Below are 19,813 nucleotides of genomic sequence, written 5' to 3'. Positions count from 1 at the left end.
CAGGCAGAATGGTCAAAACCGGGAAAACTAGAAAAGAGGAACTAGGAAAAAGACAGGATCAAGGGGAAAACCGCCGGTAGGCTTGACGAACAAAATAAACTGGCAACAGACAAACAGAGAACACAGGTATAAATACAGTGGCTTGCGAAAGTATTTACCCCCTTGGAATATTTCCTATTTTGTTGCCTTACAACCTGGAATTAAAATCGATCATTTCATTTACACAACATGCCTACCACTTTGAAGATGCAGAATATGTTTTATTGTGAAACAAACAAGAAATAAGACAAAAAATCTGAACTTGAGCGTGCATAACTGTTCACCCCCCCAAAGTCAATACATTGTAGAGGCACCTTTTGCAGCAATTACAGCTTCACGTCTCTTGGGGTATGTCTCTATAAGCTTGGCACAGCTAGCCACTGGGATTTTTGCCCATTCTTCATTGCAAAACTGCTCCAGCTCCTTCAAGTTGGATGGGTTCTGCTGGTGTACAGCAATCTTTAAGTCATACCACATATTCTCAATTGGATTGAGGTCTGGGCTTTGACTAGGCCATTCCAAGACATTTAAATGTTTCCCCTTAAACCGCTCAAGTGTTGCTTTAGCAGTATGCTTAGGGTCATTGTCCTGCTGGAAGGTGAACCTCTGTCCCAGTCTCAAATCCCTGGAAGACTGAAACAGGTTTCCCTCAAGAATCTCCCTTTATTTAGAGCCATCCTTCAATTCTGACCAGTTTCCCAGTCTCTGTCGACGAAAAACACCCCCACAGCATGATGCTGCCACCACCATGCTTCACTGTGGGGATGTTGTTCTCAGGGTGATGAGAGATGTTGGGTTTGCGCCAGACATAGTGTTTTCCTTGATGGCTAAAAAGCTACATTTTTGTCTCATCTGACCAGAGTATTTTCTTCCATATGTTTGGGGAGTCTACCACATGCCTTTTGGTGAATACCAAACGTGTTTGCTTATTTTTTTCTTTAAGCAATGGCTTTTTTCTGGCCACTCTTCCGTAAAGCCCAGCTCTGTGGAGTGTACGGCTTAAAGTGGTCCTATGGACAGATACTCCAATCTACGCTGTGGAGCTTTGCAGCTCCTTCAGGGTTATCTTTGGTCTCTTTGTTGCCTCTCTGATTAATGCCCTCCTTGCCTGGTCTGTGAGTTTTGGTGTGCGGCCCTCTCTTGGCAGGTTTGTTGTGGTGCTATATTCTTTCCATTTTTTAATGATGGATTTAGTGGTGCTCCGTGGGATGTTGAAAGTTTCTGATATTTTTTTATAACCCAACCCTGATCTGTACTTCTCCACATACTTTGTCCCTGACCTGTTTCTTCATGGTGCCGCTTGCTTGGTGGTGCCACATGCTTAGTGGTGTTGCAGACTCTGGGGCCTTTCAGAACAGGTGTATATGTACTGAGATCATGTGACAGATCATGTGACACTTAGATTGTACACAGGTGGACTTTATTTAACTAATTATGTGACTTCTGAAGGTAATTGGTTGCACCAGATCATATTTAGGGGCTTCATAGCAAAGGGGGTGAATACATATGCACGCACCACTTTTCTGTTTTTTATTTTTTTATACTTTTTTGAAACAATGTTTTTATTTTTTTCACTTCACCGATTTGGACTATTTTGTGTATGTCCATTACATGAAATCCAAATAAAAATCCCATTTAAATAACAGATTGTAATGCAACAAAATAGGAAAAATGCCAAGGGGGTGAATACTTTTGCAAGGCAATGTACACTGGGGATAATGGGGAAGATGGGCAACAATTGGAGGGGGGTGGAGACAAGCACAAAGTCAGGTGAAACAGATCCGGGTGTGACAACTCATTTCAAATGTATATACTGTATTCTATTCTACTGTATTTTGGTCTATTGCTCGTCCTAATATTTACACTACCGTTCAAAAGTTTGGGGTCACTTAGAAATGTCCTTGTTTTTTAAAGAAAACCTCATTCTTTTGTCCATTAAAATATCATCAAATTGATCAGAAATAAAGTGTAGACATTGTTAATGTTGTAAATGACTGCTGTAGCTGGAAACGGCAGATTTTTTATGGAATATCTACATAGGCGTACAGAGGCCCATTATCAGCAACCATCACTCCTGTGTTCCAACGGCACGTTGTGTTAGCTAATCCAAGTTTATAATTTTAAAAGGCTAATTGATCATTAGAAAACCTGTTTGCAATTATGTTAGCACAGTGAAGAAGTGACTCTGGGATGCTGGCCTTCTAGGCAGAATTGCAAAGAAAAAGCCATATCTCAGACTGGCCAATAAAAAGAAGATTAAGATGGGCTAAAGAACACAGACACTGGACAGAGGAACTCTGCCTAGAAAGCCAACATCCCAGAGTCGCCTCTTCACTGTTGACTTTGAGACTGGTGTTTTGCGGCTACTATTTAATGAATCTGCAAGTTGAGGACTTGTGAGGCGTCTGTTTCTGAAACTAGACACTCTAATGTACTTGTCCTCTTGCTCACTGGTGCACCGGGGCCTCCCACTCCTCTTTCTATTCTCGTTAGAACCAGTTTCCGCTGTTCTGTGAAGGGAGTAATACACAGCGCTGTACGAGATGTTCAGTTTCTTGGCAATTTCTCGCATGGAATAGCCTTCATTTCTCAGAACAAGAATAGACTGACGAGTTTCAGAAGAAAGTTCTTTGTGGCTGGCCATTTTGAGCCTGTAATCGAACCCACAAATGCTGATGCTCCAGATACTCAACTAGTCTAAAGAAGGCCAGTTTTATTGCTTCTTTAATAAGCACAACAGTTTTCAGCTGTGCTAACATAATTACAAAAGGGTTTTCTAAAATGAAAAACTTGGATTATCTAATACAACGTGCCATTGGAACACAGGAGTGATGGTTGCTGATAATGGGCCTCTGTACACCTATTGTAACGAGTGCGCTGAGAATCGGGAAGCAAGTTCAGGGAGTGAGTGTTTCAATAAATAAAAGCAACAATAAACACGAAGCACAAACAACGCACCGACATGAAAACAGAGTCAATAACACCTGAGGAAAGAACCAAGGGGAGAGACAGATATAGGGAAGGTAATCAAGGAAGTGATGGAGTCCAGGTGAATGTCATGAGGGGCAGGTGTGTCAGACGATGGAGACAGGTGTGCGGGATAATCAGCAGCCTGATCTAGAGGCCGGAGAGGGAGTATGCGTGACACCTATGTAGATATTCCATAAAAAATCAGCTGTTTCCAGCTACAATGGTCATTAACAACATTAACTGCATTGCAGTTAATGTTGCATTTCTGATCAATTTGATGTTATTTTAATTTGATGTTATTTTAATGGACAACATTTTTTATTTTCTTTCAAAAACAAGTACATTCTAAGTGACCCCAAACTTTTGAACAGCAGTGTATATTTTTCTTAATTCCATTCTTTTACTTTTAGATTTGTGTGTATTGTTGTCAATTGTTAGATACTACTGCACTGTTGGAGCTAGTAACATGAAGCTATTCGCTACACCAAGAATGACATCTGCTAAATATGTGTACAGTATGTGACCAATACAATTTGATTTATAATACCCTGAGCACTTACATCTGCATTTGAATCACTTGTGTTTTGAAGAGTCAATCAGATAAAGAAACGAAACCTAGAGAGGCGTAGACAGGAATGTAACAAGACCAACATCATTTCCTAAATACCTGTTAAACACAATACATTTCTGGCTATAACATCCCATAACTTTGCAACCTGTTGAACTGACCCAGGGTTCTTCAGAAGGCACACCTCCCAGGTGAGCAAGATATTATACAATACACTCTAAGAGAGAGAGAGAGGTGTGCTGTCCAATGTCTAGAGCAGGGCAGGGGGAGGAGTGAGACCGTGTGAGGGACTTCATTCTTCAGCACTGCCGTTGAACTTGACAATAAAAAGCATTTTAACGTTCTTCTCAGATAAGCTTCTCCTGTTCTGATTTAACAGATTCATGGACTGTGAGAAGAGTTTCTCAACATCCACAGATGTGAGCCCGAGTTTGCAGCCTGTCTTTCAGCTCCTGCCCACCAGTCCACTGCTCTCACCTGTCTGGCATCAGTTTTGTTTATTGACATGTAGTTGTGCCACTCCTCTTCAAACACCTCACTCAAAGCAGGGATGATGTGCACATAGTCCTTCCTCTCTTTCCTGGACCCTTCCACTCATGCTGGATCGAATATATAAAGAGAGCTGGTCTCTGGTGCCTTTCCATCACAGCCTGCAGCTTAATGGCACATTCTCCGTGGCAGCCTTGAAGAGCTCTGCACACACATCTCTCTCTTGCTCTGGAAGTTCCTCCAGCTGAGTGGTGGTGCCAGTCATCTGCCTCTGCCGTGCTGCCGTACTCCAAGAACATGTGTAGGTTCGGCATCTTGTCGCCGATGTTGTGGGCTTATGGCTCTGATGTCTTCTCCAGCTTCTTAAGGAGGACCACTAGCTCCAAACTGTGGTCGATGATGAACACATAGGCCTTTAGCAAGGATTTGTGATTCCCCAGCAGCTCCTTCAGATCCTGGACACACTTGGCAGGTGGTGGGCCCATACCTTCCAGACATACGTCTGCATGAGCAGGGTCTGAACCCAGATGAAAGCCACCAATAGGAAGCTCAGAGAGACAGAGAACCCTGTGCAGTCCTTTGAAAGGTCCGTCTATGGCGACAGGTATGGACGAACCAGAAATTTCACCAGGAGAGTCATGTCTTCTTTAATATGATACGAAGGATAGGGTTTGGAATTCTATAACCATGGAAAAAGTTCTCCCCCCCCAAAATAAATTGCTGTAAGTATGTGTTAGTATCTGTACAGCTTTCCTAAGTGCCTCTAAGCACACCCCTCTCATCTGTCCTATGTTGTTGTTCTGTCTGTGTCCAGATACATCTTTGCAGCGAACCTGTATGAGAATGAGAGTCTGAACGAGACAGAGTGGTCTATCTACCAGGACTGGCACGGCTGGCTCCACAAACAGTTTGGGAAACGCATCGAGCTGGACGGCATCATCTACCTTCAAGCCACACCAGATGTCAGCAACTAACTTAACTTCGATACATGTTCGTTAGAAACTTATCGTAGCAAAACATTTCAGTTGCATTGTAGTAGATTATATAATGTAGCCTATTTTTATTTGTTCATGCAAAATATTCAAATTTTCCCCCTTATGCAAAAAAGAAAGAAAGAAAAATGTTTACATTAATGTGCACTTATACCTGTGTAGTAACACTGCAATTCCAATGGTACTTCTTGTGTGTTTGTGTGTAGAGATGCATGGAGAGGCTACATCAGAGAGGCAGAGAGGAGGAGCAGGGCATTCCTCTGGAGTACCTGGAGAAACTCCACTTCAAACATGAGAGCTGGCTGCAGCACAAAACCATGCGGCGAGAGAGGGAGGAAGGAAGTGTTGCTGGGATTGTGAACGAGGAAGGGAGTGTTACGGAAGGGAGTAGGTTGAGGTACGGACGTGCGTGTGTGTGTGGGAGCATTAAATATAAAGCTTACATTTTGACATTTCTATACTACTAACGTGTTTTAGAGATGTATGAGACAGGAAACAGGCTTGCTCCTCGGGTCTATTTTGAGCTGTGAATTTCCTTACAAAGATGGAAATGTACTTGAAATAACAAGGAAACAACCAGTAAATAGCCTGACCTGAGAAAATATGTTTATTGCATGAGCATTATGTGTGTGCGTGTGCGTTGTTGAAGTCACTAACCGTATGTTTCTATTCCCTCCTGGTCCTTACCCACAGCATGGTATATGAGTATCTGATTGACACGCCCATTCTGACGCTGGATATCAACAAAGATTTTAAAGGGGACAAGGTCAAGGGTGCCGACATGGTAGAAAAGGTAAGAAGTTGTATCAAACCCATTTGTTTTAAACAATGTCTTTAAATGGAAATTGGTTATTATTTTTAATGAAGCGGAGTCTTTCAGAAATAGAAAGATGTGACTATATTTAGCTGTTATTTTGTTAAGGTGATTCATGAAAACGTACTGTTTGGAGGACACCGGCAGTAGTGGAAAACATCCTGTTATCACTGAGTACAGTCGAGGTTATTAGTAGAGGGATGTTGATAAAGACACACACACACACACACACGCACGCATGTTTCACTTATGGAAATGAGGCCTGAAGAGCTGCTAATGTAGCTGTTTCACGTTGAAGGTAAACACCGATGATATCATAAAGCCAATAGTAAAACACACACACACCTATTGCTTCCTGTCCAGTTGCAGCGCTGTCATCCTTTGGCACGTCCAAGCTTAGCTCCACATTGGGTCCACATCAAACACTTGCACTGGCCTGACAAACCATTTACACTGACACTAATAGCCATATTCATTATGTGCTAACAGCTTGTTATGTGATTTTCTTCCAGGTCAAAGAGTTTCTCAGTACCTTGAAAACACCAGCAGATGACCATCATAGCCTGCTCTGGATGGCAGCCAGCAGTGAGGACAGATGTGGAACTTGTTTTGAAATGAATGATGTCAATTATTTTTTATATTATTTTTAAAAGCATTTTAAATGTATCGACCTGCATGGGTACCTGCATGGGTACCTGCATGGGTAAACACAATAGGATACGTTTGCATAGCTTGGTTTCACCTTCATAACCTGTCTGTTTTATTTATCAATATGAATGAGAAGGGGGAAAAACCTGAATATGTATTTCTTTATTAGAAATCATTTGTGCTGTTTTATAAACGCCTAAAATAATAAAGGGCTACCAGTATAAAGGAACCTAAGGAAGTTTTCTGTGATTCTTGAGCGAACAAAAATTCCCAGTAGGTCTCTGAGAAGTCTACCTGAAGTGCTGTGAACAGCATAGGCCCATAAAATGGAGCTAGGCCTACTCAACTACATGTCTAGATGACCGGTCTGAGCCCTATGGTCTGAGCAAGGCGCTGGCTGGGCAGTGCACAAACCGTAGCTAGGTTTCCATCCAATTGGCAACAGATTTTCATGCAAAATATTCAACTTTTCCCACCAGTGTTGTTTCCACCAAACTGACTTGTTGCAGTATAAAAATCAGTGCGTGATGAGGAAGTCCACATAAAATGTACTTTTTTGCTTAAGTTTTCATGTACCAACTAGAAAGACCGATATTCACCAATGAAAACTGTCTGTATTGTTGAATGAAAAGCATTTTAAATGATTAGATAGCAAATGGGCCTAGTCTTGGCACATGCTCTCTATAGCCAACAGCTCGCAGATACAGTGCGGGTAGCAGAAACCAAACCACATGATTTGAATGAAAAGTATTTTAATAAACATGAAAAGGTGAATTTAAGAAGTGCTCATCGTTTCAAATAGGTAACATTATTAAACAACATATAAACACTCGAAATAGGTCAGGAGCAAGACATGGAGCCCAATAAGGAATACAAATGCCCTGAGCTCGTGAAGTGACCGCTACTGGAGCGAAATTGGAGTGGGCAAGAAGGCTGCTCCAGCGTTTGGGAATCTCGCTCTGCGGCTCCGCTCTGCTCACATACTCTGGCAGGTAGGCTAGTGTATACATGATGGTATTATGTCAAACGGCAGTCAAGCATTGACCATCATGTCACCAGAATAAGACCCTGTATATTTATTGGAAAGGAGCCTCAAGCTCATAATCGTGCACTTTCACCACCCTATGAAGTTCATAATGTATTTAATCTGTAGCCTAATGAACTGCATGGTTTACGGAGTCGTAGTGGGAGGACCATACACCATGTCATTGCGTGACTCCCAAGTTTCGATATGATGGTTATATCAATATTTGAGCTAAAGACGTTTCCACCGCGCTGTCTCGCATAATACATTTTACCTACACAAAAAGATCCCACCATGTCGAACCAACAAATTATCTGTCGGCATTTATAAATTGTACCGAAACTTCCTGTTTCCATCACAACTGTAACGATTTTTAAAATATAAGGTATGACTTTACTCGCATAAAAACTATGGATGGAAACGTGGTTACACACCAACCAATCTGTTATTACCCAGTTACTGTACTTGTAAATTAGTTGATCAGAGCATCAGTGAAAAGCCTTGATCAAGCTGGCTCCTGTGAATAAACAGAAACTGCCGGTAATCTACACAATAAAAGTGTGTGTCACAAATATAAATGTGTAGGGTACTAGGGCTAACTAGCCCCCTGTGGTAACTGCCCCCCCCCTGTAATTCACATTAAGACCACAAGATGTCACCAAATTATTTCCCCCCAACACTTTCCCTGTCTGCCACTGCTGTTACTCAACAAAAATGTCCTCTGTGTCATCACTTTTGGCGATATCAACAAAACGACTTTGTGGTAAATTGATCTTTTTTGTTGTTGCAATTTTAGATATATTGTAGATATATTCCAATGAAGTTAGATCTATAATTGTTTTTTAAATATACAAGTAGGAAAGCCGTACAATAAATAATCCACTTGTTTAGAGAGAAACATTTCAATAATTTTTGAGTAAGGAATAGTATGTTGAATGAGTGTGATGGGGGCAACTCGCCACCCCCTATTAGGGGGTAACTGGCACCTGGGGGAGGGTTACCCCTTTATGGTTATGAATGTCTTTCAACCTGTCATTTAGACAATGACCTGCCCAGTTAGCGCTAGTTTATGCTAACTTGCTATCTTCACTAACTTCACTAACAGTAAATGCTAGCCCGCTTGCTAGTTAGCATAAGCAGATAGGAGGGTTAGCTAGCAACCTTACAACGAGATCGTCTGAGGTAAAATACATTAAATAGATAACATAACTTAATTGCAGTTGTAAATGTTTCCACTAGTGACTGATAGCATTACAGTTAATTTGACTTTATAGCCTTTTAGCTATTTTAAACAGCATTTTATGTCATATATTTAACCTTTATTTAACTAGGCAAGTCAGTCAAGAACAAATTCTTATTTACAATGACGGCCTACACCGGCCAAACCCGGACGACGCTGGACCAATTGTGCGCTGCCCTGTGGGACTCCCAATCACAGCCTGTTGTGATACAGCTTGGATTTGAACCAGGGTGTCTGTAGTGACCCCTCTAGCACTGAGATGCAGTGCCTTAGACCACTGCTCCACTCTGGAGCCGTATAGCTAGATAGCTAGCTACATTTTTAAGAGAGAGTTTTTCAATTGGCATCTCTCCCCGTTTTCAGTCACATTTGGGGACTTGATTAGGTTTGAGCAGTGCAGGCGGTGGGCTCCAATTTTACTGGGGATAGCTTTATTTGTGACCTACAATGTATGTACAAATTATAATTGTGCAATAGCAGAGCATAAGAGAGTTGCCACATCAATGTTACACTGAATTAATTAGTGAAGTTATTGTTATTAAATGTTATATTCCAATGTTATTTAATGTTATTAGTTATATTCCATTCCAATATTATATTCCAATGAATACATTTTTTTATGAATTAAAAACAACTTTGAAAACTGTTTGCTCCTGAATGTCATTTGAAAGGCTGCTGGGATTTACAATCTTGCGTTATTCAAATAATATTTAGTGCAGTTGTACATAATGGATTGCATGGAAAAGGAACAACAAAGAAAGAACAAAGACAATGAATGTGCAGGTGAGATAAAAAGAGGAACTTTACATCAAATCTCCTCATATTGGGGATATTAATGGTGACATGTGCAACAGCATTTACTCGCCATATTTCATTTAAATAATTACAATAAGACAACTTGACATAGCTTTTAAGTATTACTTACTAAATAATTTCTAAATAAAATGGATTAAATTGATTATAACACACCTGTGTGAAACCCTATGCCATAATCTTCTACCGGGGTAATTTGGCACCCCCGGTGGCCAGTTACACCATGGGGAGGGGGCAGTTACCCCGGTTCTTTAAAAAAACACCCCTTTTCTAAAAACATTTCATTAAATAACAAAAAAATTGTAAACTGTAGCTATTATTTCCCTTTATAGTTTATTCGTCTAAGCATGACCTTCATTCACATACCAATGTTTTTCCAAACTTTGCTTTTTTTGTGTCAGCAATTAGACATTGTTCTTAGGGGGGGCTAATTACCCCAGTAGCCTACCTGTAAAATAGACCTTTCATGTGCATAAAAACACAGACTGTACAAAATATTAAGAACACCTGCTCTTTCCATGACATAGACTGACCAGGTGAAAGCTGTGATCTCTTATTGATGTCACTTGTTAAATCCATTTCAATCAGTGTAGATGTAGGAGAGAAGACATGGATTGTGTATGTGTGCCATTCAGAGGGTGAATGTGCAAGACAAAAGATTTAAGTGCTTTTGAACGGGGTATGGCAGTAGGTGCCAGGCACACCGGTTTGTCCAGAACTGCAACGCCACTGGGTTGTTCACATTCAACAGTTTCCCGTGTGTATCAAGAATGGTCCACCACCCAAAGGACATTGAGCCAACTTGACACAACTGTGGGAAGCATTGAAGTCAACATGGGCCAGCATCCCTGTGGAACGCTTTCGACACCTTGTAGAGTCCACGCCCCAACGAATTGAGGCTGTTATGAGGGCAAACTGGGGGTTGGAACTCAATATTAGAAAGGTGTTCCTAATGTTTGGTACACTCAGTGTATAGATGAGCTTTGAGAGCAGGCAGTTTAAAGGTCCCATTTGGTGCAATAACACAATCTTTTAGTTTTCAATGTTTATTATGATTTTAGTGGCAAAGCAGAATTCAAAAATCTAAATATGAGGTAAACTCCCAACAAAGCCCCAAGTCCAATGGATATACCTTCTGGCATGTTGATGTCCTCTGTAGGCTATCCATAGCCAGAATGATTTTGCAGTGCATGGTGATCACATAGGTTTCCTGTTATAGTCATCAGAGGTATAAGAAGTCTGTAAATACAAAAAATTACAGAACAGTATTCATACCTTGGTTTTTGTGGTAAATATGAATGAAAAAATGTCACATTTGACAACGGTTTTCATACACATACCTTGTTTATAATGTAGGGGCCTCTGGCATCTTCATTGAAGAGGTCAGGGAGGAGGAAGATGGCTGTTGTCCTATAAGATTTTAGAGAAACCATTGATTACAATGAGATGACACTTGTGATCTGCATAACATTATGAGACAAACTAATAACAATTGTACATACCTTTGTGCGCCTCCTTGTCCGTATACCTGCAGACACAGACAGACACAAATAAGTTAGCAGTAGTCATCTGCGCCCAATGCGGGTAAATCCTTTAACATATTCTTACATATTCTTACCTTTTTGTTGATTGACAGCCATTGAGTTGTCCATTTTCTTGTTTAGAAATCATTTTAAATAGGAGAGTGTCAAACAACAGCCATTTGCACAAATATGAAAAGATAGATGGTATCATCATAAAACACTATGAATTTAGATCATTACCTCTACTTGAGGAGAGCTTTCAATTTTTCAGTTAAATGCCTGCACCTGCTGTCTTCTCAAATTCAAATCCACATTTTTCTGTTGGGCATCGAGGAACTAAAGGGGTTCCTCAATGAACCCAATCTCCTATTGGGTTCTTGGAATAACTTTTTGGGGACAGTTTTCAGTGCCAAGAACTCGAAGGTTCTTTGAAGAACTTTGATGATCTTATAAGAACCCTTGTTGAACCCCTAATTTTGCAAGAACCTTAACCTAGCGGGCAAAACCTGGTTGAAAAGACGTCAGTATGACATCATTTCATGATGTCTTAATCTAGTCACAAACTGGTTGACTAAAGACGTTTTTTTTAACTTATTTTTACTGACATGAATATGACATATTTTTCTGACAACCATAAGGCCAGCTGGTCATAATTCTGACCACTATGTTATGCGCTATATTACCTACTAGTCAGGTTCTTCGAGGCATTGTGAGACTCTTAAAGAACCCCTGTTAGTGTAGAAAGTAAACAGGTACAAGTCAGTTTCACCTTGAATTTTTTCTACACCGTGCTGCTGACATTAATTATTTCTCAGAATTTTTTTTTCTTACCTCTACCTCCCACTTGTGGCGTGACGTTGAAAGAGGGATGGAACTTTAAAAATTGAAAAAGACACTCCGCGCTCGGAGAGCTTCTTCAGACGCGCGCAGCGAAATACACAACGATCGCGAAAACTCGAATGCTGTGATAGAATATATCGCGGTATGAATAATCGGAAACTCGGTTTCTATATAGTTTGTAGAACCGACGAAATAACATTGATTACTGCCAGATAGTTTCACTATAAGCATTTCTAGACGATATTAGGCTACTCCTCTTGGAGATTAATAGGCTACTTCTCAAAAACGGGAGAGTTGCTCTATGGAGTGAGACCCGTGTTGCAAAGTTATTTCGTTGTTTGAAACTCATCAACAACTTTCTTGATTTTATTGAACAAGAGAATTTGGGAAGTCGGCTTCAGCGCGCCTCTGGAGTCATCCCTGACTAAAAGCTGGACATAAAACTCCGGCAGAATGAGCACGGATAAAAACAAGTGAGTATTAACCAGTTTTAAATCTGAAAATAATTATTTTACAATGACCATAGCCTATCCCAAATTGGGACTTGAATTGTCCACTATATAGTGGGGCTGTTGATGTCTGTTGGGGCTGGGCATGTTGCGCTTCAAATATTGCCCCAGTCAGAAGTGGGGTCATTTATTTTCACGTTACTACTGAGTAGCAGATGTTCCTAATACTACGACTTGGATAGAGTTCCTATTTCAACTTACGCTATATCCATTTTTCTGGAATCTAAGCGTAATTACGCATAGACCTTTTGTCGCCAAAAGTGTTCCATCATGGAAAATCTTTCTATCATTGCATTGAATCTGGCATGGCATTGTGTACCTTTTGAGAAATCTATTTTAAAAGCAGGTGGAAACTACTTAAAGTGTAAATTACAACACCTTTCGAGGAAGGATGTTCAGCTTTGTGGTAAAGAGAATTAACAACGTGTTAACTATTTAGCACCCTACATTTGCTCAATTCTCAGTAGCTAACGGATCTTATAGGCTAAGCAAATGAGGTCTGGATAAGCCGCCTGTTACGGTTGCTTCTTCGAGACGGCTTGAGAGGACACGGTAATCTTTTTTCCCGAGATCCTGTCACAATCAATTAGATTGGACGCGTCTAAAAAAAACACTAGAGCCAAGTGTTATCGCTCGTCGGTGTAAAATAATCCATGAATACAAACATGTCTGTATATAAGACAACACCACAAAGCATGCGGCACTTCTCCTTCAACACCTCTTATAACTCTCCTTCAGTCTGTGTGGCCTCTGTTGTAAAGCATATCCAACCAATTGTGCTTGCTTCTCAGGAACATGCAACCACGTGGAAAGTTTGACCGTTTGGGTTGTCTAGGTTGTTACACTCCACTCATTCTCCTCAAATCTAATCCTCCAGATGGCATTGTACTATTTTGCGCAGTTATTTGTACAGAGTATGTAATCCATTCATTCTGTAGATTTATTCTGGTGTATGTCAGAAGCAGTAACTGGGGGGGACAGTAACTTGGGGGCGGGGGTGTCAAATGCATTGAAAAAGAGAGCAGAGAGAACCTTTGGATATATTTGTGATCTCCTTCTGAATAATTTCCACACACATTCAATGTGCATTCATTGCTTCATAGTTTAACGAGGAAACACATTTTTAAAGTTCTGGCCACACCTTTAATCTGAAGTTGCCCACTAAGAACCTTTATAAAAAGAATTGATTCCTCATTCTTTGTTCTTTGTCTATGTTCGTCATCTATTTACTGTCTATCAGTGTATTGTTTCCTCTTGTTTCTGCTTTAGAGAACACATACAGGAAACCAGTGATAGACACTTCACAGACTGCATTGCACATGCTGGTTAGATTTGGAAAACATCTCTTACTTCCTTGTTCTTTTCTTTCACATGGCGTCACACCTGTACAGGTATTGTTAGACAAAATTCCAAAGTGACTTAAGACTTAAAAGTGCACAGTCACTAGGAAAGATACAGCCACTGTTTACACAATCCTTTAGAGCCGATAGCAAGTTTCCCAAAGATCATTTTCCAAGCACACTGCAAAAACAGCCACCTTAACATGTGCGAGAGCTAGGGAAGCACGGGTGGGGAAAGTACTTCACCCTGAACCAGGGATGAAGGCCTATGCCTTGACTAAGCAGGTAAGCATGAATGCAAAGTTGAATGCCAATCAAACAAGACTACAAAGAACCACACATGCCCAGACCAAGCATACCCTTCAAAGGACACAACAGTGTGTTGCTAGCCCTGAGAAGCTAGCTCTCTGTCACTATATTTCTGTTATTAGCCTTGTAACTAGCTCTGTGCCAACACTGTATTAAGGTTAAACCCCCAGCCAGAGGCTAGGCTTAAGGACCTTCTTCAGGGTGGAGGACCTGACCAGGAACAGTGTGGTGGGATTGGGATTTAATGAGTCATGCTGTAAGGAGCCTGGGTCCAGGGATGATTTCTGATCCTATGGCCCTGGCCTGCTGATCCCACATCCTCACGCACTGACACACTAATCTGGGCTAGCCCAAGAGAGAGGTCACCTATATGCTGAGAGGTATAGTTAGCAAGAGGTCTGTTGGTAGTAGATAAGATAAGATTGTACTTTAACACTCTGTGGTGAAATACGTCCTTGGTGGAGAGATTTTGCCCTCTGGTGTATAAACAGCCTATTCAGATTGAAGAGAGTTGAAGCAGAGGTTTCGCAATGAGATTTTAATTTGCATAATATGTACATCAACTTTTTTTTACATAAACAACGGAAAGGCATGTGCCGAGAGAGGGTTCGGGGCTTGGCGACTAAACATTCTTGCTCCGCAGCTAAATTGAAAGTCATCTCCTCTTCCGACCTTGACTTTTCCTAAATAAATCAATTTAACACACTGACTTTAGAATTTCGATATCACAGAGTTTTTGTTATAAGCAGTTTTATGAGGACATGTCATTTTCCCCCCTGCCCTTCCTTCACCCGACAGATAGCTACCGATCTGACGACGTCCCATCGAAATTACACCTAATTTATATTGAAACTAATTTCACACATGTAATAATAGATGTAGCCTAAAGAAATGATTAAATTGACAATAGTCTGATGGGTGACAATATTATCAATTGTCTTCTGAATGAAGAGACTGATGAACAGTGCCGTGTGTAATTGACAAAGAAGGGAACGGAACATCAAGGGGTAATAAATCCTGGGCTGAAAAATAAAAGTGTCAATGTATGCCGATGACTCAAGTTTCCTCTTAAGTCTGCAATCTGGATCCCTGCACGGTCTCATTGAAGATCTAGATTACTTCTCTTGCCCCTCTGGACTAAAACCAGATTATGATTAGTGTACCATATTATGTATTGGATCATTAAAATACACAACTTTTACTTTACCATGTAGTTTACCAATAAAATGGGCTGATGGTGAAGTAGACATATTTGGTATTCATATCCCTAAAGATATAAGTTAATTCACCCCAACAAATTTCCATAGAAAGTTAGCAAAAATAGATAAGATTCTGCAACCATAGAAAAGTAAATACCTGTCAAACTATCAGCCTTTCTTAAACAAGTCATACAAAGCTACTTACAATAAATCATTTATATTCCAGAAAATACAGAACACATATTACAACAAATATTATGTTTAAACTCAAATATACTGATTGTTAAAAAAAAATATTAATGAAAAAAAGGTAATATAGTCATGATTTATATTATGAATAGGAATGGTGGAGTTATGTCATACATGCAGCTATTCAAAGTTATAAACAACTGATTGCAACATTACCGCAAAAATGGAGGAGGCAAGTGAAAGGGAAAGAAGTTAGGGAACTTGTTTGTCTGCCATATATTAAAGACCAAAATTGTCTGAAATACACTGAACAAAAATATAAAACGCAACATGCAAAGTGCTGGTGCGATGCTTTTTGAGATGAAATAAAAGATCCAACAAATATTCCATACGCAAAAAAAAGCTTATTTCTCTCATTTTGTGCACAAATTTGTTCACATCCCTCTTAGTGAGCATTTATCCTTTGCCAAGATAATCCGTCCACCTCACAGGTGTGGCAAATCAAGAAGCTGATTAAACAGCATGATCGTTACACAGGTGCACTTTGTGTTGGCCACTCTAAAATGTGAAGTTTTGTCACACAACACAATGCCTCAGATGTCTCAAGTTTTAAGGGAGTGTGCAAATGGCATGCTGACTGCAGGAATGTCCACCAGAGCTGTTGCCATAGAATTGAACGTTCATTTCTCTGCCATAAGCCGCCTCCAACGTAGTTTTAGAGAATTTTGCATTACGTCCAACTGGACTCACAACCGCATACCACGTGTATAAAACCAAGGAACCGAGCATACCAAAAAGCGACTTTTATTCCTAAAATATGTCAGAAACAGCAGATTCTAAGGTTTCTAAAACACCTACATTTGCCAAACAGCTCTCAACATTGATTGGATGGGCTATATTTAAACATATTTTTCTTTTTGAATAACCGCAATTCCATGCATTCCACACCTGAGCACTCGCAGCAGCATATAGGCTAGTGATCACAGACGGCAGACAAATAATATAATAAAGTGTAAAATATGCAAATACATTGCTCTGCTATTAAGATTTTTTTTACTGTAGGAAAATTACGTTTGAAGAGACAATTCTGTTTACATCCGACTGCTCAGAGAGGGTGGACTCGGGCAAGTCGACCGCGACCTCCGGAGGTGGCGCACGAGAATTTCGCAGATTTACATTGCAGTAAATTGTCTATTCGCTGGTCATTTTTGATACCTCTCTTGAATCTATCGTAGAGTAAAAACTTTCTTAATCATGTGTAAACCTAATATAATTTACCAAGACTCAGGCAGTTATATGAATGAAGAAGACATAATGTGTGTTTGTGATTGACTAGCTACATAGCAGTCGAGTCGGACTGTGCAGAATCACTGGTCTATAAATCACCATGCAGCCCAAATAGCTACTCATTATGTGATCCCGATGAGCTATTCTGCTCCTCTTGCCTTGCTCAAACTAATCCCCTCAAACATTGGATCTTAGGAAGACATACTATCTCCTAATAATGAGGTGAGTGACTAGCAAAACCGTTGTATGGAATGAAGCCAGTCCTGAAGAGAGAAGCCAAACCACAGCTTTGCTGACCTTACACCTGACACAAAAATCAGCTCAACACCAAGGTGTGAAAAATAGTGTTAGGCCAAATGCCCCAGTGGTAACCTCTTGTATACTGCTGTTGCCCTATGTACATGGAGACCACAAACACTACATACCATGAGGCTGGTATAGAGAAATAGAGTATAGAATATTGTGTCACTAATAGTGTGGAAAAAAAGATATCCTGAAGATATTTTTCACACCCCTGGTGTGTGTACGTCTAACCCTGCGCCCCTGTTGTGGGTTTACCTCAGGTCCTGTGCTGTGCATTCCTCATAAGGCCCTCAATTTCAGAAACCTCATCAAGGGCTGATTAACTGGCTTCTGTCCTGGGCGGCGTATGGGGCCCCTAGTGTGGTAGGAGCGTTATCCACCCTCATCCATCCCCAGCATTGAGCCTGCAACATGACCCTGCTTTCTTTCTCTCTCTCTCTCTCTCTCTCTCTCTCTCTCTCTCTCTCTTTCTCTCGCTCTGTTACTTGACCTGGCTGCACTCCCCCTCCCTGGCCTCACCCCTTCACCCCCTCTGAAGGCTAACCTGGTGAATGCTACGCTAAATGCTACTTGAGAGGGCTATGGTAAAAGCTACACTAAATTCTACGTGAGTGGATCGGCTAAAGGTTTTGTCCCCGTCTGTCTGTAAGATCATAGACTGAAAGGGCACTATCAGCCAGTACTTCCATATCACGTTTCTGATGTCCTTCCAATATGCTATATTACAACAATGTAATACTAAGGCTTTATAAAATAATGAAAGTAAGCCACTGTAAACTTCATTCACTCTTCACTTTTTCCAGGGAAATTGGCAAAATAATTAGCAGGTGCAACTTACAAATACAGAGCTTGGGACTATAAGGTTCAATCTGCGTTTTTGTCAACATTGAGTTATTGACATAGCCTTGTTCTGTTCAATGTTCTCTACTTTATATAGTACTCTAAATACCCAAATTCATGTTCTTAAATTCAAAAGGATAGTAGATTAAAAAAAAAATAGCTGACACCATTCAGGCAGAGGTAATGCTAATTTAACTCTCTAAATATTGAGAACTTGAATTATGCCAGCCTTACAATTACCTCTGCCTGTTTGGCTGTCTGTGTCTCAGAAACCCTCTTAAACCACCAACCAGAACTCCCTACTCCTTTTAGTTAATATGAATAGGGATGACCTCTGACCCTGTACACCCCAAAGCTCACTCTCCCTATGTGCCTGCAGCTGTCCGCACAGACATTTCTCTCTGTCCTTGAACAGAGCTTCAGAGCCTCAGCGGAAGAGCTGGCCTTGTCATATCACCAATGAGACCTCAGGGACTTGAGAGATTGACTGGCTGACTTACTGACTGGCTGGCTGACTGAAGCTATGGCCGGCTCTGACAAATATGAGATGATTCTCTGAAGCTGTTCGCCTCGAAGGCACGTAGTATCTTGGAGGGATTGACTGAGGCCATGGCCTGCCCTCTGTGTGACAGATATGACTCTGTAACTGTTCACACCAGGAAGGCACGTAGGCTGTCCTGGAAAGACAGAAGAAGAAGAACCAAGAAGATAATTGTGAGAGATGGAGTATAGAACAACACCCCCCATTTCAATCCCTCCTTTACCTCACAAAGAAACACAATGAAACTCAAGGCTGCTTTGATCCTGCTCAAAACACAACTCTGTGGTAACTAAACCTTTCCTCCATTCTTTCCTTTAAGAATGAAAAACCAAAGGAGGGTACATGAGAGTCTGAGTCCAAGCTTTGTCAGAGCATGGCAGGATGGCCTAATGCCAGGCCCCCAGGCCACGCCTCTCCCCTGTGTGTTTGATGTTGGGAGCTTTGCTTCAACTTTATGCTTATGGCCTGACCCCAATCATATCTGAAGGCCAGATAATGGAGTGATAAGGCTGTCCCTCCGCTGGGGAAATGCAGATGAGCTGCTAGCTGGTGCTATCTATCTCAGGAACAAGTTGTATCCTTCCTGTCTTTGTTTATTATTTCTTTTTCAAACTGTGTAGCAGTGTTATTCCAGCCTGGGGCAGTGAAAAGGGAGAAAATAAACATTTGCTAGCCTACCTTGCTGTCCAAGGTGCTCGAATTAAGGAAGTTAAATGTGAAATACCACATTTATCTTCAGTAAAAATCACCTGTTGAATATTTGTCTACAGGACTATATTATTGATAAGTTAATGTATATATTACTTTTTAAATCTAAGGACAGTGAGAAAGGGGGATGGTCACAGTTCTGACCTTATCCTGTTGATGATCTGTATTGAAAACTGGAGTGCCTAATTACCCATATGTTGGGTAGATTTAAGAAGTATAGCTTACAATAGGTACTGTAGGTATGTTCAGTATGTATAGCTGCTGCCATCAAACCACAGATGAACAACACCCCCTCTCCAGTACCCTCTAATGGTACAACCCCACTGGTGAACCCAGAAACCGTGTGGAAGCAAACTGCTAATCGCCTTTACCAACGCCTTCACTCATCACTCTTCCACAAGGCCGGAACCACTGACTGACTGTCGAAAAGGAGAACTTACCAGACCAATTGTCGGTCTGCACAGTACGGGGCCATTTATTCGCCGTTCGTTCGCTTGCTGTCAGCGCGGTGTGCTATGGGGACCACCTGCCGTTGGCGACTGACGGCCGTAATTTCCCCCCCGTTTCTACACGTAGAGTCGGTTTGCATTTGGTTTACAAATTACGATGGCACTCTGTTCAGAGATGC

General features: G+C 41.0%; 1 protein-coding gene and 1 pseudogene across 2 annotated transcripts in view; both read left to right on the top strand.

The window, feature by feature from the left end:
- Nucleotides 1-3,960: 3,960 nt before the first annotated feature.
- Nucleotides 3,961-6,754, top strand: LOC115202576 (deoxycytidine kinase-like; annotated as a pseudogene).
- A 5,255-nt stretch (nucleotides 6,755-12,009) lies between these two features.
- The window catches only part of LOC115203814 (electrogenic sodium bicarbonate cotransporter 1), a 73,885-nt gene continuing 66,081 nt past the window's right edge, over nucleotides 12,010-19,813 (top strand). For both annotated transcript variants that reach the window (XM_029768833.1, XM_029768834.1), the window contains exon 1: nucleotides 12,010-12,433. In XM_029768833.1, coding sequence (XP_029624693.1) covers nucleotides 12,414-12,433 — 20 coding nt within the window. In that variant the 5' untranslated portion in view covers nucleotides 12,010-12,413. The remainder of the gene's footprint in view (nucleotides 12,434-19,813) is intronic.

The sequence above is a fragment of the Salmo trutta genome, chromosome 12 (assembly GCF_901001165.1).
Source record: "Salmo trutta chromosome 12, fSalTru1.1, whole genome shotgun sequence".
NCBI classification, from domain to species: domain Eukaryota; kingdom Metazoa; phylum Chordata; class Actinopteri; order Salmoniformes; family Salmonidae; genus Salmo; species Salmo trutta.
The sequence above is the reverse complement of the archived record's forward strand: the minus strand, read 5'-3'. Positions and strand labels throughout refer to the sequence as shown.